Below are 23759 nucleotides of genomic sequence, written 5' to 3' on the forward strand. Positions count from 1 at the left end.
GGAGAAGTGGCCTGGCGTGGCTGGCGTGTGGTCCTCAGCTGGAGGTGGTGAACTCTGTGACAGGAGAGCGGCTCTCTGCGTATCGTTTCAGCGGAGTCAATGAGCAGCCTCCCACCGTTCGTGTGGTGAAGGAGTTTTCGTGGCAGAAGAGAACTGGACTCCTGGTTGGGTTGGAAGAAGCCGAGGGAAGTGTTCTCTGTCTGTACGACCTTGGGATCTCCAGAGTGGTTAAAGCAGTTGTTCTTCCAGGCAGGGTATGTACTTTTTGGGGAAAAGAAGGTTTTGTGTTGTTAGCTTCTACACAGTCCTATTTCGGGAAAAGCCCTGGAGCATCTCTTTGTGGGACTTACGTTTTCCATATTGTCACTTCAGAGTACCCAGTCAATAGAAGCATATACATTGAAGTAAAATCTTGAGCTTAGCAGTACCATTGTCTTTTGAGTTGACTCCTAATAAAACATATTGTAGAGCACGTAGTGACTTAATTCTCCACTTCTACAAAAAGGCATTAAAACCTTTTTTTTTTTTGTCAGAGCAAAAAAGAAGAAAACTCCACTGTTTAAAGTGTCTGTGATATATCGTTTTTAAATGGCTAATTTGTGTCAGAAATAACGTCTTTAAAGAATCGCAGACTTATATTGTTGTGCTCTAAATGACTTCGACACATTCCCATGAATCTTGGACGAGGAAGTGGGTGACTAGGGAACAGGACAGATTTTTATGTTGACTTAGGGTTGCAAAAAAGAGCTTTTAGTCTGTCCTGTTGTTGGTAGATTACTTTCAATCTGCAGTTCTTAAATCTGCTTATTGAATCTAGTGTTTGTGTAGATGGGGTACACTGGTGTAGTGTTACTAATTTTTTCTGCCTTCTTAAACCTGTAAACTCAAATTATGTAATGACCCCAAGTTGCATTATCCTAGTGGAAACACGTATCGGAGTAAGTTATCAGAACATCATTATGTTTTTGTCATCTCAGAATCTGCAACAAATAAATATTTACTGCTCAGCTTTCCGTAACATTGTTTGGTTTGACTTGCTAGGATACAGGTGGAAGTGTCATTACCAGTAGTAAGCGTTTGTGTTCGGTAAGTTCTAAAGATAAGGGTTGGGTCAGCGCTCCACTGTGTTGGTTTGCTCTCGGCTCGGTACAGGTTAGAGTTTGAGATGCGGAGGCAGGCTGTGTGCTGGCATGAGCATGTAATTGATAAGTAAATTGTGGGGTGATAAGTGACGTTGGTATGCTAGGTTCTGTGTCTTCTGTCCAAGTAAACTGGAAATAGGAATAGGAAAGGTTAAGAAGTAAGGGTTATGTTGCATATCAAGTCTGTGTCTATGAAGAGTTTTAATATATCAAAAATTATGAAGTCCTGTGGGGAGTGTTGGCTTTGTGTGATGAAGGGTATGAATTTTGGAATAAAGCCAAAGCTGACCTGAAAGTTTTGCTCGTATGCGCTGAAAGCTCTTGATTACAAGTGTGGTCTGTTGCTTTCATTTTGCTTTCTGCCTCTCTGATAGTGAGTTAGTTAAGTCATCATAGAGGGGGCACAGGTATTGCTAGTTGGAATGTTAACTTTCAGGCTGTGAGTGGGAGTAAGGGTAAGCAAAAACAAGTAGGTAATACTTGTATTTGGCTGCTGTCTCTGTTTTGAATTCTTTCTGCAACTCATATTCTCATGTAATGTATAATTTGGGGGGTTGATCTGTCTGAATGTTTCTTTGATTTTCAGATTGATTTTTTTTTTTTTTTTTTTAAGTAAAATTCAGGTGTTTTATTAACGTAGCTTTCGGAAGTTTTGTCATCACTGTTTTAAGGCTTTAATGAGCACATGTTTTTGGGACTATTTTCTGTGTGGGTGTAAGCTCTGTGGACAAGTAAATTGTACTGGTTAACATACCTTGGGGTACCTGGTCCAAGGTATCAAGTCATTTTTTATTAATGCAGGTTGTGTATAGTGGCTGCATGACTGCCTTGTGGTGTAACAGGGGATGTTTAGTCATTCAGAGTAAAGAAATCAATTAAAAAAACAAACTCAGGACCTTAAAATGACTTTTAGCATATTTCTGTGTGTGTACAAGCATCTCTCATTGCCCTCTGGATATACATGTGAAATGCAGAAGAAAACTGAAAATTTTGATGAGTATGATTTGAACTGGATTCTTGTAACAGCAAACCTGAGTTAAAAACACAAACTACATTAAATTGGTTTATAGCAATTATCTGTTTCAGAACTGTTGAATGATATTTTCCCAAATTTTCCTGGTTTGTATGAGACAGAAGGGCAGCATTCAAAATCAGTGAGCTGAGAAAAGTTTTCTTTGTTCATTCTCAGAATGAGCTGGCAGTACTCTAGGAGAATAGGAAAAAGCAATGGACAGTGTAGTGGAAAAATGTTGTTTCAGGAGCTTGTACATGGAAAATGAAAGTAACCAGGAAACATTTTTGGAAGACTCCATGCAAAAGTGGAAAAGATTAATTTGGAGCCAGTTGTACAACACAAAAAAAAATCTTAAAAGAAAAAAGAAGTTAGAAGCAGCAATCCTTGAACTTTGGCTAATTCTGCAGCAAGATGTATGTCGCAGTTCCTGTTTTCCTCATCACAGTCATCAAGACTTGGAGCAGCAAGAATTCAAACAATTAAAATGCTTTTGCTAATCCTGTGAGCATCGGAGAGGGTTGGAAATTTCATTTGAATATTAGGAATTCTGAAAGAAAACAGAGTTGCCTAAATGGGTATAGGTACCTGTCAGACTGGAGTGCTTGTCCGAAGATGAAAGGTGAATTCTGTAGGCAGTGCACTCATAACACGTGCTTGATATAGGAGAGAAGATAATTTTAGGTGCCTTACGGGTATGGATATTTTTCCCCACTTCTGGGGGTAAAAGAGTTGGCATAAAAAGATGGGCTGCCTTGTGATGTTCACTTCTTTTCCAGTAAACGTTGTTGATGTAAAGCTGCTTGTTTTCCTGGTGTGGTGTTTTGTAAGAGACTGAACTACAGCCCATGTTCTTCTGTTGTTCAGCTTCAGTGCAGGAGCCTTCGTGTGCTCGTGTCTCTGCTAGAACAGCCAGTGTTGTCCTGGGGTGTCCTGTGGGTGCTGAAAGATCTGTCTTTACCTTTTCCTGAAAGAGTGTGCAGACTGCTTGGCATATCAGGGAGCAGAGAGCACTTTGCTTCAGGCTTATTTAGATTGACTTTTACAGATATCATGGACATCTGCAACAGTTGCTGGTGTATGTTTAAAATTTGTCTGTTGGGTGTTTTCAGTCTAAGTGAATGCTAACCAGCATTTCCCTTCAACCCTTTCTAAGAATATTTGATTGCCCTGGGAATGGTGTGTCCACTGTGCCCTTTGGCCAATGCCTTGTCTGACTTGCAGCCCTGATTTATCCCACTACCTGTTTGGCCTGGAGTGTATCACAGTGCTGACGGGCTGCGAGCAGTGGGAGAGCTGGATTTGGTTGTGTCTTTCTTACTTAAATCCTTTAGATATGATAAATCTGCTTGCATGTAACGGATTTTATGTGGTTTTTTTTAGACTTACTTATTTCTAAGTAGGAAATGGAAATTGGTAAGCTGTAAAGACAGAATGCACCATTTGAAGGGAGAAGGTTTTCTTTTTATTAGTTTCCTTTTTGCTTGATACTACTGGAAGGAATGCTTTGTTTTAAGTCTTGTGATCCTGTATTTACTTTCTTGTTTCTGATGTGCTAACTGCTGGCTTCACTTCTGAGTGATTACTATTTATCTTGTCAAGCAGCTTCAATATTAACTTGTAGTTTTCCTGTAGGTAACTACTATAGAACCCATAAGCAATGATGGAGGAGCCAGTGTGAGCACTCGACACCTACATCAGAGTCTGCGATGGCTTTTTGGAGTGGCAGCAGTGGCTACAGATGTTGGTCATGTACTTCTGGTTGACCTTTGTTTGGATGATTTATCTTGCAGTCAGAATGAAGTAGAAGCATCAGGTAAGCCTGCAGTTTTTAAATTTGAATTTAGAAGTAAGAAAATTTGTGTCTTGTAAAAAACCAGCATGCAACCCGCTCTGAAGATACCAGAGTGCAGGTTCACTGATGATGTTTCTGACACTTCTGCCTATGGATTGCAGATGGCAGTTTGACATCCTATGGTCCTGACCTGATCAGAAATGGGAGTGGCATAATACTCGTCCTGGTGTTGTAAATGCCTCTTCCCACCCAGATCCCTTTGTCACTGTGGTACTTACCACTGTGATACTTGGGATTTAGGGATTTTACTATCTGAGTCAGTGCAGCTGCCTGACAGGGAGTTGTGTCAGAGGTACCATATTTCTTGGGAGTGTTCTCCCTTTTCCATTAATAGACTTGGGACAAACTTCAGGCTTGCATTTTAAGATAAATCAAACTTATGAAAAATCCTATGTTTGGATGAATGAACTCTGTAAGTTGTGTATTCAGATTGCATAGACTGTTTTGGCTATTTCAGGAGCAGCTTCAGGTGTTGATGTCCCTTTAGGTAGATTCATCTGAGGCCCAAACTCCTGATTTATGGAGTCCAAGTAGAATTTGTCTACAGAGGTTACACTTGTACCTGGTTTTGAAATAGGAGTGAGAGTACCTGTCCAATTGAAGAGTTCTTCTGTTCTTTGAATCGATACAGAAACAGCAAAAAAGGTTTTGCAGAAATGGGTATTTTGCCTGGGATGGTAGAATTAGTTTATCCGTGTTGTCACATGAGTCTAAAATGCAACTGAAATGGCATAACACACTCATTTATTGCCTGCTTTTATGTGTGCAGATCTAGAAGTTGTCACTAGAATTCCTGCTGAAGTTCCACAAAGAAGAGAAGCTGTGACCAGAGCAGGGAGGCATCTCTGTTTTCAATTGCGAAGTCCTTCAGGAACAGCAGTGTCAACCCTGAGCTACATAAGCAGAAGCAATCAGCTCGTTGTGGGTTTTTCCGATGGCTACCTGTCATTATGGAATATGAAAACCTTGAAGAGGGAGTAAGTAGTCCTTTCCACTTGGCCACAGTTGGGGGTGCAGTGGGTCTCAATGTTTTGCTTCAGGAAGTCATGCAGTAGGGATGTGATAGAGCTGATTTTTTTAAAGTCAGTTCTATCCAGTAGTATTTAGTAAAACTAGGTAGTGTGTGTTGGGATGAAACAGGTTTTAGAAAGTGTTTTTCAGAACCGGTTACTGCAGTTAGGACATACACCGAAAGGCTTCAGTATGTGAATAATGTGATTTTGGTGATAATATTCTTTAAAGTGCCCATGATGAAGCTAGTGAAATGTGATGATGCAGTAGCTGATCTGTGCCTGAAAACATGTTCTTTCCTACATTTCAGCCTTGATGGAAATAGGTGGTTGACTCATTCCAAGGCAAGGATGCATGTGAATGAAAATTTGTTTGGAAGACTTGGAGATCAGAATAAGGGAGATTTAAATTTATAAGCAGTTGAAAAATTAAGAGATTATTTTAAATCTTCCGGTTGAAATATTGGACCCAATTCAGATAGGGCTTTACTACAGTGACTCACCAGAAACTACTGAAAGCATAAATGGACAGTGGAGGCATAATTAGGTGGCGAGAAGGAATTGTGAAGGTACACCTAAGGTTTGGAAGTCGGGAAGAAAAATGTTTAAGAAGTAGTCGCTTGTCACTTGTCAATTGTTCAAGATGGTTATATGACCTTTCCTACTTTGAGGGTAAACATGTGAGGTACTTTTTTCTCAGAAGATGCTTCTGCCCTTCTACAAACAGGGCCAACAAGTTCACCTTTTTTCTTTATCTTTTTTTTCTTTTCTTTTTCTTTTAATACTCTAGGCACTATTCTCAGCTTGAAGGAGGAAGGATTCCTATCTATGCCGTTACTTTTCAAGAGCCTGAGAATGATCCTCGCAATTGTTGCTACTTGTGGGCTGTTCAGTCTACACAGCAAAGGTGAATAAAAAGTTGCCATAAACTACTTTTTTTTTTTTTTAAGTATTTACTTAAATACAGTTGATATCTCTGTATATGTTTGGTTTATTTAGCTGTGCAGGAGATTCAGGTATGAAAGATGTTAAACTTACAGTGCAGTTTTTTCAGGATTTTACACTCCTTAAGAGGGTTCCACTCACTTCTACCTTGTGAAAGAAGGCAAAGCAACAGTGACTGTATATTTGTGCTTTCAGTCTTCAATGATTTCCCTTGTTTCTTGATGATTGCTCCAGGATTTGTTTGATATTCCCACCATGATATTAAATTCCATGTAAAATGGTTTAGGCTGCAGATGCAGAACAGTAAACATCATCAGCAAGCTACTTAATCTGCCCAGCTGTTCAGAGAGTGGCAGTCTTCTTAAATTTGACTTCAGAGCAGTTTTGATGGAGAACACTTTACTGTTAAGAGTTATTTCCAGCAATTTTTTTGGTCCATACAGCATGTTAAAGCTTTCCAATAGTATAGTTAGCATTCGCCCCTGAAGCTCTTAGTGTCAAAATTTCCTTAGTTTTTTAGTAGTTAAATGTACCCAATTATCAAGTTTTGGAAAATCGTGTTTTTGTTTTCAGCAAGAGCATGCTAATTGAGTACGTTTCAGCCTAGATCTAAAAAATTATAATGAGGACTGTAAAGCGGCTTTGTAATCAAATTTCTTTATTTATACCTTTTCCAGTGAAGGTGATGTTGTGAGTTTACATCTGTTGCAGTTAGCATTTGGTGATAGGAAACGTCTGGCATCTGGACAAGTCATGTATGAGGTAAGACATGCCTGTATGTGAAAGATGAAAATAGTAATTTTCCCTGAGCATCAGTTAAGTTGGTCAGGCTAATTAATGTTGTTTACCATGAAAGATCAGAGAGGACTAAAGAAAAGAAAGTCTTTTGTTGCATCTTCTTGGACAGGGCCTTAGCCATACTTTTCAAAACAGTTCCTAGAGTTGTGGAATCACAGAATTGTTTTGGTTGGAAGACTCAAAGTTCATCTAATTCCAACCCTCCGCCGTGGGTATGAATGCCACTGACTAGATCAGGTCCCTCATGGCCCCATCCATTCTGACCTTGAACACTTCCAGGGATTTGAAATCCACAACATTTCTGGGTAGCCTGTTCCTGGTCCTCACCACCCTCCCAGTAGAAAATTTCTTTCTAACATCTAATTTAAATCTCCTCTTTTAGTTGAAAACTTCTTCCCCCTTGTCCTATCACTGTCTACCCTTGTAAAATGTCAGTCTCTCTGTTTCTCATAAGCTTCCTTAAAGTGCAGAACAGCTGCACTGAGGTCTCCCAGGATGATGTTGGACTTCTGGGCTGCGAGCGCACATTGCTGGCTCATGTCCAGCTTCTTGTCCACCAAAACCCCAAGGTCTTCCTTGTCAGGGCTGCTCTCAATGAGTTCTTCTGGGAGGCTTTGTGTGTCTGGGATTGCCCCAACCGAGGTGCAACACCTTGCTCTTGTTCTTGCTGCCTTATGTTACATTTGCATGGACCCATTCTTAAGCTTGTCCAGGTCTCTCTGGATAGCATCCTGCTCTTCTCAGCTGTTGTGTCAACTGCACTGCTCAGGTTTGTGTCATTTGCAAACTTCCTTAGAGTGCACTTGATCTCGTTGTTTTTGTCATTGGTGAAGATATTGAAGAGCACCAGTCCCAGAGCCCCGAGGGACATCACTCAGCGTTGACCTACACTTGGAGATAGAGCCATTGACCACAACTCTGGCTGTGTCTATCCAACCACTTCCTTATCCACTGAATAGTCCACCTTCAAATCCACGTCTCTTCAATTTAGAGATGATGTCTTGATCGTGTCAAAGGCCTTACAGAAGTCTTAAGTAGATGATATCGGTGTCTTCCGTTGTTGACTGTTGCAGTCACTTTCCAGGGTCACCTATGAAATCTGCTCTTTAAACCAGCAAAAGACGTAAATGCAATGAACAGTGGTATGATTTGGTCACAAGAGTCTCTGTAAATTTTTAGAACTGGTTCCAGAGATGATGTGCTTAAATATAGATGAGGTATCATTAGGTCTCATATACATAACAGATCTGAGAGGCACCTGTATAATGCATAATTCTGTTCAGTAGTGTGCTTGAAACTCTTCCAAGATCTTTTTGATAGGAAAGTAATCTTAATTCAGAGCAAGTCTTTCCTCCTATTTGGTACTTCATCTTGCATATTCTAATTGAGTATGGAATGAAATTGAGGTGATTATTGGATTGTGGTACTCTTGATTTTGTAGAGACAGAACATTTTGAATTTTTTTGAATGAGTTTAAATTTTGTCCCTTTCTCCTTATGTATAGGAAAGTTCCTTCCTTATTTGTAAGTGTTGCTTTTGAACAGATAAAGGTTAGGTGTTTGGAGAAGGTGATGTTTCTTTAAAATTCTTCATCTATCATGGTGACAAAGTAGAAATGTCTTCAAGTGGTTCAGCGTGTTCTAAATATGGATGTAATCTCTGTGCAGTTTTTAAATGACAGAAATATGCAGTGCTCTAGATGAACAGAACACCCTGGTTTGTTTTTTATTGTGTTTTTTTTTTAATTTTAAAATGGCTTTCATTGCAGTTCACTGCTGCTTCTCTTCTAGTGCTCTAAGCACTTTGGCATGTTGATAGGAGAAAGTTTCTTTAATCTCTCTCAAGACTCACGTCTAATTTCTGCTTTGGTTTAACCTCTTTCAAAAGTTATTTTCAGCTACAGTCTTAGCAGTGACAAAGACAATAACTTTTACTGTGTGCTGCATTGTAAAGAAAAGAAATTGTCTCTTTTTCTCATGGCTACTTTTTTCTGTCTGAACACTTTAATGTTAAAATGTGGGACCTTTAACTGTTTGGCAGGGTTTTGTCTTGGTTGTCTTATTTCTCTGAACAAGATGTGAAAGATGTCAGTTTTTACCTTTGATGGTTGAAAGGTTCATCAACCTTTAAAAATGGATCTACTAGAAAGTCCAGTTGACACTCTTTAAAAAAAAAAACAAAACCAAAACGATTAAAAATTGTGTGAACTGAAAAACTTGTGTAGTTAATGTAAGACTTTGAATCCTACAGACTATGCAGCCAGTGCTTTGACAGGCTTATAAGTAGTGTCAGGCACCATTCCCTGAATTTGTGATCTTTTACTCCCCTGCTGTTTCTGCTCCCCTGTGGTGAGTGTGTTGGAAGATTGCAACAGGAACCATTCTTAGGAGGCTGTTGAAGAGAGAACTGAACATCTGGAGCCTCTGAGGAGAAAAGACAGGTTCCTCAGCTGGCTTCCAGATGTGCCACTTATACTTGTAGCTTCATGCTGAGACCTGATAAAAACTACTGACAATATACCCCCCTCAAACAACTACTAACCCCTCCCCCAAAAGACACATCAGGACAGGATCTGTGCTCTCCAGTGGATACTTTAGTCTCAGAACACTTCCTTGTGGTCACGGATTGGTCAGTATGACATGACTGACTGCCTACATGATGGAATCGAGTTTCTTGTCTGCCTTCAGTGGTATAAAATTTAAGAGTTGTTCCCATTTACCAGGACAGGCTTGAGTAAACAAGGAGAAATCAGTCTGCTGTTGCTCCTTGTTCACTTAATAGAGGTCACAGGAGCTTGAAACACTTGTCTGCTACATCAGTGCTTTACTGATTCCAGGAATCAGACTTGAGGCTATGAAACCATGCAGCTTTGACTTTGATTAGGGTAAAAAGTCACAGGTGGAACTTCTGGAATACATGACACTGTGTTTTTATAAACATGTGTCAAACTTGTGTGTCTGTTGCCTTCAAGACTCGTTTAAGTCTGCTCAAGTAATTAAACTGAAAGATATGTTTAAATTAGGCTTTCAAAGACCTTTTTATACTGTCTTAGTAGCTGCTCGTGCACCAACTCATGGTTGTGGATCACGTCTTTACCTTTGTCCTACCCAGTGCTTGTGTACAGTCTCTCCGTTCATCTCAGAGTCTGACCAGTGCATCTAATTTGAAAACTCTCTTATTTCACTGGTCGAGAATGTCATTACTGAACCTATTCCATGCAATGGAGTTTCTTAACTTAGATTTGCTTTCCCCAGTGTGGAAAATTTTTAAAAATGTGATTTTCTTAAAAACTTGTTTGACACTCTTTTCTCCTTCCCCTCTACACCAACTTTGTGTGGGATTGGCTCTTCATATATGCATGAAAGCTGAAATTTCTAGCCATTAAAATGAATGCCTGAACAAGTTTATGAAATAATAGTGCTTGTGGAACTGTCTTTTGGAATAGTAGACTTCTTGTTCAGGACAACATCTTTTATTAAAATTGATTTTAGCGATTAGTCATTCTATAATAAAGATGAGATTCATTGCATAGACTTCACGTTACTTTTTCAAAGAGGTGGGTTTCATTTTTCTTATCTACTGTGCATATGTCTGTTATTTCCAAAATTCCTGGATAAAAAGAAACGGACTGTGCATACTTCAGAGCAAAGTTTGGCTAAGGAAATGGTAATTTAAATAAAATGTGCAAACAACTGAACTTACCTGTTACAGTTTGACACTTAATTCTCTTGCATGTCAAATGTATTTTTTATTTCCATCAGAAGCAAGCTCATGGAAAATAGTGTATAATATGCATTTTGTATTAACTATCTAGTCTTTCCTAGTAGATCTAATGATTTTTTTTTTTTTTTCCCTGCCAGGGTTTGGAGTACTGTGATGAAAGGTACAGTTTAGATCTCACTGGTGGGATCTTTCCCTTAAGAGGGCAGACCAGCAATACTAAATTACTCAGCTGTCAGACCATAGAAAAATTTCGCAACCATGTTGACAGAGAGGACAGCGTTAATGAAGGTTTGTTCTGATGTCCATGTTTGGTTATTCTAAACTGCGTGGTTTGGAAATCTAAGCAATGAGTGCTGTTCTGTACCCACAGTCTTCAATATCTGTCTAGCTGAGCTCGTTGGGCGTATTTAAAAAAAAGAGTTGTTTGCTGAAGTATGTAGGACTTTTTTATTTCTCTAAATATCATTCTTTAAGGGAAAAAAAAAGGTTTTACTTTATGTTTGCTGGCATGCTAGAAGTATGTATGGTGGGGTCATCTGTATAATGCTGGTCAGTCAGTTTGTTCTGCCAGTTGTTGTCTTTGAACAGTAAGATTGTTCTTTCTGTTGCTTAGGAATGTTACCTGTATTTTTTTTTTCCTGATCAAACCTGTGGCTGCATCCAGTTGGCAGCTGATCACTAGTGGTGTTCTGGAGGGCTTATAGTATTGGAACCAGTTCTGTTTAATATCTTTATTGATCATCCAGATAAAAAACTCTAATTAGCTAATAATTGTATATTTGGTTTGGCTTAGAACTGATACTACTTGGATGAGAAAAAGAGATGGTATGACTGAAACCTGTCGCTGAGATGTTTGATATTCTGTAAATCATTTTTCTCATTCTCAGTGAAATATTGTGTTTCTTAAATGAAATGACAGAATTAAACTAAAATAGAATGTAGTGTTTTAAAAACAGCAAGTATTTTGTATTTTCTACAATAAGGAACAATGTCTTGTCTTTGACAGTAATCTCTCCTGACACCAGTGTATCAATCTTCAGTTGGCAAGTGAATACATATGGTCAGGGAAAACCATCTACTTATTTGGGTGTATTTGACATCAATCGCTGGTATCATGCTCAAATGCCAGACTCACTGAGGTAGGTTTCTATTCAGTGGTTTTCAATATCCCCACAAGTAAGTAATTTGAAAGTTGGTGTTTAGCTTATGCACTTGTTTTCTTTCAGACCAGAAGAATTCCTTCATGATTGCCCCTACTTTGCATTGTGGTCACTGGATACTGTAATCAGCATGACTTCTCCGAACCTCATTTTGGATATTCTGGTACATGAGCGGAGTTTAAGTCGGGGAGTTCCTCCTTCTTATCCACCACCTGAGCAGTTTTTTAATCCAAGCACCTATAACTTTGGTAGGTATTTCACTGCTTTGAATAGTGACAAATTTCAGTTGAGGTCAAATGCCACTTAGTGGTTATCTTTCTTGTTCATTGTTTGTCATGCCAAAAGCAAAACAAACAAAAAACCCCAAGCCCTCACAAACCTGATTACCTCACACTGACAAGGTCTTCAATATTGTGAAACATATCTGACAGTCTGCTGAGTTTTGGTGCTTCTGTAATGTAGCCTGTGAAGGGCTGATGGTTACAAAATGAAATGACTGAGCTGAGACACAAAGCACAGCACCTGGGTAACTCTACAGATAAAGTTTCTACAGACAAAAATAATTTTTTAAAGGAAGTTTATAAGTGATGAGAGTATTGAAGGTTATCAAGCATTCCTTGTTTCTGCAGATGTTACGTGCTTGCTGAACTCAGGAGTTGTTCACCTGACTTGCACCGGCTTTCAGAAAGAGGTGACTTTTTTACCTGTATCTTTATTGAGAATTTCAGAAGATGTGCCTTCTCCAGGTTTTCTCCTGCACTGCTTTGAGGGCCAGAGACCATTTTATGCTCATCCTGTCTGTCTACATGCCTAACTGTAATCATATCCTGCCAGTTTTATGCAAATAGTACTGTTTCAGGGAAGCACAGGCAGGGATGGAATGCCTGGAAAGGAATGTAATGTTGCTGTTGGAGCAAGAACAAAAGTGTTGTGGAAGTTGGGGAAAACAGTTACTTCTTGATTACCCATCAGTCAAACTATCTGCACAGTCTGGAGTTAGGTTTTGATCCTTGATTACCTTGAGGAAGGAGGACAGAATGGAGAAAAGGAAAAATTATTTAACTGTTGAAGAAGAAATTAAAGTTTTTTCTTTCCGCCTTGGCCAAATTATAACTTCTGAACCACTGCACAGCTTGTGATAAATCCTTTTGAATTAAGTTTCAGCTCACTAAATATTTCCTTCTAAATCAGCTTCTGCACAAACAAGCAGAGAAAGGGTCTTTCAGAGAGCGATTTGACACTGTATTAGTTTTAGCTTCTGTAGAATGTAATTTGTGTCAGTGTTCAGGGAATAGCAAGGCATGTGTATTGACAGAGAAGCTAGAATATCCTTCCTTCAGCATTTCAAGGGCTGGTATTCTACGTTCTTCTACATTTTTTTTATAATCTGGAACTATTAGTTCCTTTAGGTATTCTAATTATTCCAATAGGTAATCTATTCTATGTTTTTTTATAATCTGGAACTGTTAGTTTGGCTGCTGTCTTTGAGACTCTGCATAGCAATGCTTACTCAAATTGCTAACCTAGAGCCTGCAGCTTTCTGACAATTTAAGTGAAAGCTAATATTATTTCTGTTAGTGATTATCCAGAACCTTAGTGATTGAATGCTGTCTTAACCTGTGTTTTTTATTGATGTTTCAGACCTTGAAGTTTTTGAAGAAATCTGGTCCTTTAATAAGTGAAGCCATTCATGACAGCTACACCAGGTGTCTTGTAGCTGGCTTGTTGTCTCCAAGGCTGGTTGATGTCCAGCCATCCAGTTTGAGTCAGGTCAGTGTACGTTGGGGAATCCAAAGGAAAATACATCCATCTTTTCTGACAGGACTGTAGAGGCTACATGATCATCTGATTTTTATTTGTTTTGCAAGTTGCATTTAAAGGTAGGTCTTGACTTTAGTTAGCAAAAGTAGAAGTTTTATTAGATCCAAACTACTGAGTTGAACTGGAAACAGCCCGAGAAGGTCTGTCTTTAGAGACCCATCTGCTAGTTCCACACTCCAGCTGTGCATGAGGAAGCGTGCAGGCAGTACTGGTCATGTGCCTTGGAAAGCGTCTTTCCCTTGGAACAGCCTTTGTTCCTGTCAGTGTCTCAGAGCACTGGGTTCAGTGCAGTAGCTGACAATGGGGTGCCTCCCTCAGGCTGTGCTATTGCGGACATCAGCTTGTTGCACTAGGCATGATCATTTGCTTCCCAGAAAGTGGGCAGTGCTATCCAGTTACTATTGTCAGCTCTGACAATTTCATCACCGCTTCCCCTCATTTTCCCTTCATCAGTAGACTTTTCTGTACTGATCTTTGTCTCTGTAGCCTTGGCCTTGAGCTATGGTAGACCAATTTCCTCCTCTTGTTGCTGCAACACCTGCATCGCTTTTATCTCACTACACCGATACCTTCTGTCTGCTTTATGTCCCATCGTTGTGACTTCACACCCCTCCCTCATCTATCATGGCTTTTCCATTTGCAGTGCAACATCTTCTCTCATCTGAAGAGTTCCATGAGAGAAGGAGCCTTTGTGATGAATAGCCTGTCTTTCCTGAGATCGAGTCAAAGCTAAATGGTTGGCTACTCATCATACTCACAGCAGTGAGCAGTAGGAAGGAGAGAGCAGTCTTCCCCTGCCCTCATCTTCCTGTGGGATTCGCCACCACTCTGTGGAACTGTGCTACAGCAAATAACACTTCAGCAGAGTGTAATAGCTAAAATAAATTTCTTGGCAAGCTGACCCAGCCCATAAAACACTTATTTTTCAAACCTGATGAAGGCTTTTATGTTCTGTGTTCCAATTAGATGTTCTAGTGTGAACTCTGGTTTGGAAATAACTTAGGAAAGCAAAACATTTTGTGATGACCTTTGCCGAATTGTGACTCTATTGTTCAGAGACTTGTTAGGCATTTGAGTGGGGATTGCTTTTGAATGCTAGGAAGATTAATTTCAGAATTTGGGTCAAGAAGCTTGGTTTGGAGTTTTGTTTGCCACTGTAAGTAGTATTGGTGTGTTTCCTTGTCTGAAACCTGTTTCCAGAAAAAAGTGAAAGTAGCATGTGTTTTCTGAAGTGAAAAAATCTCTTTAAATGTTATGATTTTACCTAGAAGGTGAACATACTTCTGAATTTGTTTTAAAAAATTAGAAGAAAAAAAAAAAAGAAAAATGTAAAAAGTTATGTGGGATCATTTCACCTACAAGAAGTGTCTGAACACCAGCTGAAATAAGCTGCTACCCAATTTCCCATGTGTGTGCATACCAGTGCATTGTCCTTCTCAAGGATTGCTGTGATGTTATACTGCAGTATTTGAACAGCCTGAAATCTCAGCCCCTTAGAATTTAGATGCTTCACTTCTCTTCTAGCACTTTAACAAATCACAACTTAATGTTTTGGGTATCATAGCTGCTTCATGTTGTGATAGTCCTGCAAGCTGCTTTGACCTGAGCTTCAATTTTCCATGCAGACACAGTTGTTTTAGTTCTGTCCCCTTCACATGTTCCTGATGGCAAACGTGAGCACAAAGTGCATGAGGGATATTAGCACAAGATATTACTGAAAATAGTTCCTTGGAACTCAATAAATGGAGACTAAAACACAGAGGCACACAAATGCAGATTGGAATTAGCCTGCAGGAAGATGAAATGTCAGAGGAAAATTTTGCTGTGTTCCTCAGACCAACAAGGAGTCCAGGCAGGGCTTAAGAAAGAGAATGTGGAATTAGTTGCATGTGCACTAGTTGACTTTGTGATGTCTGCATGAGTTTCCAGTTAGAAATAAACACTTCTGTGGATGGTTCAAAAGGTATCAGAAGCATGTGAGGTTCTCATTTTAATTTGTCTGTTCTGTTTAGGAGGAGCAGTTGGAAGCAGTATTGTCAGCTGCTGTCCAGACAGGTTCTTTAGAACTTCTGACTGGATGTATTAAACACTGGACTTCTGAAGGTAATGCCCCTTACATTACTTTTATGCTCTGTATGTTTTAGTTTGACATTGTGTATTTATTTCTTTTTTGCTTTCTCTTTTTAAAGAACAGCCAAGTTCTGCTGTTAATTTACGGTTTGTTCTTGAGTGGACGTGGAACAAAGTAGTCTGCACAAAAGACGAACTGGACCAAATATGTGAGTAGTCATGTTGTCATTTTTGAAACCTAAAATAATCCTTCCTAAAGGATTTTATTTAGTGATCTGCCAGTACATGATACTGCCCACGGTTCTTTAATTGTCCTTTGGAACTCTGCAGTTGTCCTGTGGACTAACGATTTAATATTTCTTCTTGACAAGGTGTTCCGCTGTTTGACGGCTCCTGCAACTTCATTGACCCACAGACCTTACAGTCCCTTCAGCACTGCCAGTTGCTTTTGAGCAGCCTTAGCACAGTCTTAAACTGTTTTCTGACAGAAGCACGAGAGCTTACTGAGAAAGGTTGGTGATAGCCCTGCTAAATCTTTGGTGTGTTTGATGAAGATTTGGAAGGATGCTTGTGTTGTAGGTGTGGAGACACGAGCTTTTGCTGTTTTGGCTGGTTGGGAGAGAGTCAGATTGAGGTGGGATGAGGGGCTTAAATCTGAGAAGTTGGGACTATGACTTAAGATGCTTTGATTTCAGGGGAACGACTGGTTGTGGAGTTGATGTGAGTGGGTAGGGGAGGCTGCATTAATTCAGCAATGACTGTGTAAGCAGCTGGGTGTTGTAATGCTGAAAAGTATTCTTAACTCTTGGCTAGCAATTTATAGTTGTGTGCAAAGTCTAGAAAATATAAATGAAGCCGAAATGAGTAACTTTTAAGTTCTTTGAGCTTCTGTAGCTTCTGTTACTAGAAATTGTTGGCATCTTGAGGGGAAAAGATGACCATTCCTTTGCTACAGTTTGCTATAGTAAAAATTTCTCCTACATGAAAAACAAATGTCTTTCCTGAGTGTATCTAATAGTTCAGACTTTATTTTTTTGATTTTAATCTTTAGTGAATCCAGTTCTCTGTGAGGTTTGTGTTTTGTTCCTGTGTGATGGTGAAGTTTTCCTTCAAATGGGAAAGCAATCCAGAGGGACAAATGCAAATACAGATTTCCAGTGTGTTTCTTTATACTTTTTGTTTGGCCCGATGAAGGGACTTCGGTAAAAATGAAAGGAATTGCAATACAAAAATCATGTCATGCATTTTTTTTTTCAGGTTTTACAGACTTGACAAATAAGCAGCTGGTAACCAGCCTCATTTCTTTGTATGCGCAAGTGGTCATCTGGTTCTGTCGATCCAGTCTCCTTCCTGAGGGTTTAGGTAAACCTGAACTGTAGTAGTGGAATGCTTTTTTTTACAGTAGAAGCATTACCTGCATGTTTTGTTGAACTTTTTGCTTATTGCTCAAGGTGAACATACACCTTGGAAATGCTCTTAATTTAAATAGATTATAAATTTTATTGTCAACCTTAATTGCTTACTACCTTACAAATGCTCACATGGGACGTTCAGAAAACCATTCCCTTTGATAGTAATTTATTTAATAGTGAACTTGAGCTTACACTACATGCTCTGAATGCTGCATCAGCAGTAAACTTGAAATGGATCTTCATACAGGAAGAAGTATTCAGACCTTCTGTCTTAGTTCTCCTTCAGCAAGGGCAGAAGCAGTATTGCATTCTTTGAGAGTTTGAGGTGTTAGAAATGGTACAGCTTTAATCAATTTTATTAATTATTGGCAGGAGGTGGCTAAGTTTCTTTCCACCGACTCGTGTCATTATCATCTTTAAACAATGGAAGCTTTGAGTTTCTCTGGACTGGTTCTGATAAGATTCAATTAGCAAAGCCTGAGGGACTTGAAGACTGGACATATGGGATCTTAAGTTTACAGTCTTTCAAAGACATATTGGAGTAACCAGAAGATACAGTTGAGATTAACAAAGACATTACAGTTTGAGAGTTGGAGACTCTCTGTCTGAGGAAGAATCATAAGAGGAACAAAGAATGCAGACTAAATTAGCATTAAGGGTGAGAGATAAATAATCAGTAAAAGATACAATACTAATTAATGCAGAAAATTGGGTAATTTAGGACCAATGAACGTTAATGTCTTTTTTTCCTAAAAAGTATAAATATGTGAAAAGTCTTGACAGGGATATATGTAGTTGGAACAATTCGCTGCATATCTCTGATCAGAATAAAGTAATGCCTGGCTCACTAACACTGATAAGGTAGTGTTGGTAGGTGTCATTTCTTCTGATGATTTTTAATGACAGAGGCTTCTTGATGCTTGTCTAATCTTCTGTCAGAAGTTTTAGTTGAAATACCTCTTTAACTTGCTTTTACTTTATTGGCTGTAGATGACCATATGCGTTTGTCTAGACCTTTCTACAATTATCCTTTGATTCAGAGCTACTATACTGGTCACCGACAGAAACTCGAGCGTTTATCAAGGTAAGACTTGCAGGAAAGCTCTAGAAAAGCTTCCTCTGTTAGACTGTAGGGGAGTGGTTATTTTTTCACTTAAACCCCTTTGTGCTTCCTTGGGATTACATGTAATACAACAGCAAACAAAACCTATAACCTTGCAACTTGGATTTCTGCTTAAGACTCCTTTACTAATTCCTTGTGATGTAAAGACCATCCAACACAGAAATATCTGCCATGTGCATTTCAAGCCATAATCATGCTTGTGTAGGCGTGTTCCTTTCTTTGACTCATAGGAGGGGGGTTTTTTGTTTTGGCTGGTGGAAATCTGTTACACTGAGAGGCTGGAATTAGTGGTTTGTTCTGTCTAAATCCTTGCTGCTTTTTGTTGTAGAGGCAAATGGGACTCTGACTGCTTGATGATTGATGGAATGGTTTCCCAGTTAGGAGACCAAGTTGAGAAGTTGTGGCAGAGAGATGAAGGAGGAACTGGGAAATACCCACCTGCTAGTTTACATGTGAGTGTTCTGTTCACTGAAAGCACCACCACCAGCAGCAGCAGTCTCCCAAAGCCAATGATTTTGAAAGACAGGAGCAACAGAAAACCTTTTAATCTTTCATTTCAGGCGCTGCTGGATCTCTATTTGCTGGAAAGCGTTGAAGAAAGCGACAAACATGCAATTGTATCCTTTTTTGCCATTGCACCTTCAAAATAGGCACATAAATGTTCTTATGTGTTTGTCATTTCTGTGTTTAGCAACATTTTTAAATGTATGCTTCAAACACCATGTGAGTGAATACATTTAGTATAGAATTAAGTCCTAGACAGAAGCATTGCTTTATTTCTTTCTAGTTTGGATCTTTTCTGATTTCTTGTTTTTTTTCTTTAAATGTTGTATTGCAAAGTCTTTTCTGATATGAGAAAACAGGTTCCCTAAAGTAAGTTCAAGTTAAAAACTTCCCCTAGTTTTTCTCAGAATTTACCAGTTCTTAAATTTTAAGTACCCATACCTGTAGCAAATGACTGTGTGTTAGAATGGTGCACTGAAAGGTGCTGCTTCAGAGCAAAAGGATTCCTAACAGTGGTTGTCCAGTACCTGATTTTGCCAAAATCATCCATTTTCCGTCCCAGGTGACTCTGCTTGTTTTGGTTGTGTTGAACGTTGCCAGCACACAGAATAACAAAGAGGGAGAAGAGATGCCCATTATGCAGAAACCTAATTTTTATGCTGCTGGGCCATGGAGACCTGAGAGGGGAGCCTAGAGAGCTGCCTTATGACCCTAACAACTGATGGCAGAAAGGGAAAATGACACTTGTAAATGAGGGATCCACATACTGTTTTAAATCTATTTTGAATCACTCAGTGAGTGCGAAGTTGTACTGTAAGGGTGCCATAATTTATGCTGGAAATGAAGAAAACAAAACAGCTGTAGAATTTGTTTGCTTTAATAATTAAACATTTGACATTCCAGTGTCCAGTCGGTAGCTCCACTGACTGAAGCAGGGACCCAAGATTATAATAGCAGTATTTAAATATCTAATGGTTACCTTTTTGACTGCCTTACAGAAATCCAAGAGTGTTTCTTGCTGGCTATTAATTCATAATAAGATCTTGTATTTTGGACTTGACTATCTCTACGTAACAGGCTACAGTAGCTTAAAATGGCAAGACTAACATGTTAGTACTTTTTGCTTCCTACGATTATTATATTCTCATTTCATTGTTTTGCTAAATGTAATGTGATACATTTTTTGTCTTACCAAAATTTATTCACCTTAATTAGGTACTCACTCTCAGACAATTTACTTGCTGTTGGATATCATGCATTCCTTTCCAAATAAAACAGAAACTTCCATCGACTCCTTTCCAACTGCCTTTGCTATCCCTTGGGGTCTCGTTAAGCTTATTCAAGGGTTTTGGCTTCTAGATCACAATGATTATGAAGTGAGTATGTAACGGTTTACTTAGATACACATTGCAGTGCAGAGCTGTAATCGATAAAATTATTTTTGAAACATTTGTGCTGAGATATAAGGAGATATTGAAACATTAGAAGCATTTTTGTAACACTTCTCTGGCATGTGGAGCAGTAGTTTATGATTTGAAATTTCATTTTAACTGCTTTGACAGGAAATTAATTAAAACACAGGAGTAGTCGACTTCAATAATGCTTGATATTTGAATTTTCAAAGCTAGCCATCATAGGAGGTTTTCAGCAGACCAGTTGAGCATTTTGTCTAAAATGTTTTGGGTACTTTAAATGTGAAACCAATGATTATAGCAGCAAGATTTGAGATGGAAGATTGCAGAAGTGACTTTTGAACCTCATTCCTGTTGGAGGTTGTCCTTTGCCTGTCACCATGTCAGTAGAATCAGTTTGTTTATAGACTAACTTATTACTTAGTAATGCATTTGTAAAAAAGGAATGGTTGTGCACGAAGATTTGTTAACGTAGAAAAGTCTGAATTACTCCTTTTAAAACCCTCACTTTGTTCCATATTGCTAACTGAACTTTTTTCTCTACAAATACTGAAGAATGTTTATTGACATGTCCTGGATCAAACATTTCATTAGACATCTCAGTCTGTTTAACCCACCACCAGCCTTGCTTAAGATAAGTGTGGACTGTATGTGTTGCATGTGTGTCTGTAAATATTCTAAGAAATGTAATCTCTGACTTGTGCAGAATTCTCTGGCCCTGCTCTTTCATCCAGCTACAATCAAAACTGTGCCGTGGCAGCACACGAGAATTATTCAGTCCCTCATGTGCCAAGGAGAGCACAGGCGAGCCCTCAGGTACATGCAGATGATGAAGCCATCCATGTCAAGCAGTAGTGAAGTGCGGCTTTTCCTCACTGTGTTGTTGTCCAATAGGTAAGGAAATCCATCCCACCGTTTGGGCATTCAGATACTGGAAAAGGGGAGAAGAGAGAATACAAATTGTGTTCCTCTACATTTCCTTTAATCTGTGAATGAGTACAATGACTTTGGGGCATCTTTTTGGTTATACTGTTCCCATTCCTTTCCATCTCCCAAAAATTAACAACAGGTGCATGGTGGAGGCTTGGGGTCTGTTGCAGCAACACACCACTAAGTTAAACATAGAAGAGCTGTTAAAGCACATGTATGAAATCTGTCAGGAGATGGGGCTAATGGAAGATTTACTGAAGCTGCCATTCACAGACACTGAAAAGGTAAGTTTGGAGAAGACAAAAAAAGGTCTTAATCATCTCTTTGGCAAGAGAAGATTCAGGATCGTAATAGGGTTTTGTACTGTGTTATTTCTTACAGGAGTGTCTGGAGAAGTTTTTGCAGACCAACGCTGGTGTTCAGAATCATGAATTCCTTTTAGTCCACCATCTGCAGCGTGCCAACTATATCCCTGCACTGCAGCTGAATCAGACAATGAAGGTTAATCTTCTGGTAAGGGTGGAAGTCCTGTTGAGTGTGCAAGTTTCTCTTGGTGTAACTAACCAGTTTTGATAGTCCTCAGTAAAAGGCCTGCTTTGTTTCTTGTCTCATTCTTTGAAAGACTATAAGTTCCTACACATCAAGTTACAGCTAAACCTAAAAGCTGAACTACTGAAAAACTAAACTGAACCTAAACTACTGCAAAGCTGCTTTGTGAAGGTGTAAATTAAATGTTACAGACTGTGGTTGACTCCATTTAAAGTAGTTTCTTTTCACCTGAGGAATAAATATTTATCTTTTCTTACCAGCTCATCTGTTCCTTCAGTTCCTCAGATCCCTTTATGTATTGTTTAGACTGCAGAAGTTACGTCACTTGTTTCTGTGTATTGTAGTGTATGTTGTATGTTGTGTCTCATTTTTGTAGCTGAGAGCAGTCTGAATGCTCCACAGGTGAAATATGAATGGTGGCTTTTAGTTGTTGGGGTTTGGGGTTTGTTGGTTTTTTTTGGTTGTTTGGTTGGTTGGTTTTTTTAATTAGTCTTCCTTGAACTTTGCTGGAACTATCAGATGAAATTGGTCTGTGCCATTGGATAGAAAACTTGCTGCGATTCTGTGCAGTGGACATATTTTACTGTATCTGTAGAGCAAATTTAGGTCCTAATTAGGAAGAGCAGAGATAGTTCCGTGCAATGAACTTCTTGTAAATAGTTAACTTCTTGCTTTGTGCGTTTTGTTTGTCAGAATGATCGTGATCCTCGCTTGAGAGAGAGAGCAGTTGCCAGAAATTCTCTGTTAGACCAATATGGCAAGATCCTGCCTAGAGTTCAAAGGAAGCTGGCTGTAGAGAGAGCCAAGCCTTACCGTTTGCCTTCATCAGTCTTAAGAGAAGGTAATTTTTAGAGAGGGGCAACACTGTGGTCAACCAGCCGTCACTTTGGTTACACAAGGCTGATGTTTTTTCTCTTGCTTTACAGTGTCAAGGCCAAAGCCATTATCAACAGTGACACGGCAGGCTAATGCAGGAAATGTGCATACACGAGCAACTTTCATCAGTAAAGTATTGTCCAAAATTGGAGAAGTATGGTTAGGAAATGAGCAAAAACCAAACATTTCACAATATGATAGGTAAGCAGCCTTTTTGCAAAGTTCAGTCTTGAGCTACATGTTCGGACAGGGAGGGAGGGGGAGAGAAAGAACAAGAATTCTGTTTGAATTATGTTAGTGTTTTGGTGGAAGGGTGCACGAGAATAAAGCTTTGTTTTGTGTTTTTGCGTATATCACATATTTAAGAATCAATCATAAATAGTAGCTTTTCTGCTGTAATAGTCTTTATGTATACAAATATATGTATTTACATTATGGTAAATGTGTTTACAGTATTTAAGATAGCTGAAACTCAGACTGTTATTATCATCAAGCAGTTGATGTACATACGTTGATAGACTTGTATGAACATGTAGTAATCTTTTACCGTGTCCTGCCCAGTTTTCTGCCTTTTTTACTTAAAAATAAGCAGAATTATGAAGAGCAGAAAAGAGGCTCATAGTTGTCAGGTGATTGTCCTACAACTGATATGATCAACTAAACTGGAATTTTGGTATGTCTGGACTTTGAAGGAATGAAAGTCAGTTCATTTTCCTTTTGCTTCTAGTCCTAGAGCTACAGAACCAGCAGCCATTACACATCCTCTCCCTGGTACAGAGTTGCCCGATGCATTTCTTGGGACACCTGTTACAAAGTTTTCTCAAAAGTGTTCCAGGTATAAAAGATTTAGAGACTGTATGTTTCAAAAAGATGTTTCTTATATATATATATATGTAGATGTGTGTGTGTGTACTTTTTGTGTTTACCAAAGGTTCTATTGCATTTAGCTTTGTATCTCTTAAAGAAAAGGTCAACGTAGGGACACAGTTAAGTGGAAAATATGAATTGGTCCCTGCATTGAAATGTAGATGAGTTTTCTCCTGAATTGAGAATTAGACCACTTGTGCAACTTAAAATCGGGTTACTCTTATGTCAGAGGCAGGGATTTAGGAAATCAGGTATCAAATGTAAAGAAATAATTAAAAAAAACACCCCAAAGTATCTCTCATTTCTTTGTGGGCCTAATGCACCACCCCAGCAGCGAGGCTTCAACTGCCTTTGTTGTTCATCAAATGTTTTTGTTCTGTACCATCTCAGATGAACACAGCATGATTTTTTTCATTTATGTTCATAGTTTACGTCGTGTGTCTTAACAGATTGCTGGATTTGGTGGTTCGTCCTGTTCCTTCCTGTTCTGCGGCACAGGATGAAAGCTGGCAGACACCATGCAGAGCTTCTACTTCTTTTGTGGCATCTA

At 39.0% G+C, this 23759-nt stretch overlaps 1 protein-coding gene across 1 annotated transcript in view; it reads left to right on the forward strand.

The window, feature by feature from the left end:
- Positions 1 to 23759, forward strand: part of AHCTF1 (AT-hook containing transcription factor 1) — a 46919-nt gene that overhangs the window by 7450 nt on the left and 15710 nt on the right. Inside the window, exons 3-25 of the mRNA XM_027899166.1 lie at positions 5 to 254; positions 3790 to 3970; positions 4779 to 4986; positions 5810 to 5926; positions 6642 to 6726; positions 10623 to 10773; positions 11492 to 11624; positions 11712 to 11893; positions 12275 to 12336; positions 13287 to 13415; positions 15479 to 15569; positions 15656 to 15745; positions 15908 to 16048; positions 16794 to 16898; positions 17939 to 18032; positions 18400 to 18523; positions 18632 to 18688; positions 19805 to 19951; positions 20694 to 20881; positions 21057 to 21201; positions 21299 to 21430; positions 22160 to 22307; positions 22393 to 22543. Coding sequence (XP_027754967.1) covers positions 5 to 254; positions 3790 to 3970; positions 4779 to 4986; positions 5810 to 5926; positions 6642 to 6726; positions 10623 to 10773; positions 11492 to 11624; positions 11712 to 11893; positions 12275 to 12336; positions 13287 to 13415; positions 15479 to 15569; positions 15656 to 15745; positions 15908 to 16048; positions 16794 to 16898; positions 17939 to 18032; positions 18400 to 18523; positions 18632 to 18688; positions 19805 to 19951; positions 20694 to 20881; positions 21057 to 21201; positions 21299 to 21430; positions 22160 to 22307; positions 22393 to 22543 — 3111 coding nt within the window. The remainder of the gene's footprint in view (positions 1 to 4; positions 255 to 3789; positions 3971 to 4778; positions 4987 to 5809; positions 5927 to 6641; positions 6727 to 10622; positions 10774 to 11491; positions 11625 to 11711; positions 11894 to 12274; positions 12337 to 13286; positions 13416 to 15478; positions 15570 to 15655; positions 15746 to 15907; positions 16049 to 16793; positions 16899 to 17938; positions 18033 to 18399; positions 18524 to 18631; positions 18689 to 19804; positions 19952 to 20693; positions 20882 to 21056; positions 21202 to 21298; positions 21431 to 22159; positions 22308 to 22392; positions 22544 to 23759) is intronic.

This window comes from Empidonax traillii, unplaced genomic scaffold, assembly GCF_003031625.1.
Source record: "Empidonax traillii isolate 1590-97213 ecotype Southwest subspecies unplaced genomic scaffold, ASM303162v1 scaffold648:size464035, whole genome shotgun sequence".
Lineage (NCBI taxonomy): Eukaryota > Metazoa > Chordata > Aves > Passeriformes > Tyrannidae > Empidonax > Empidonax traillii.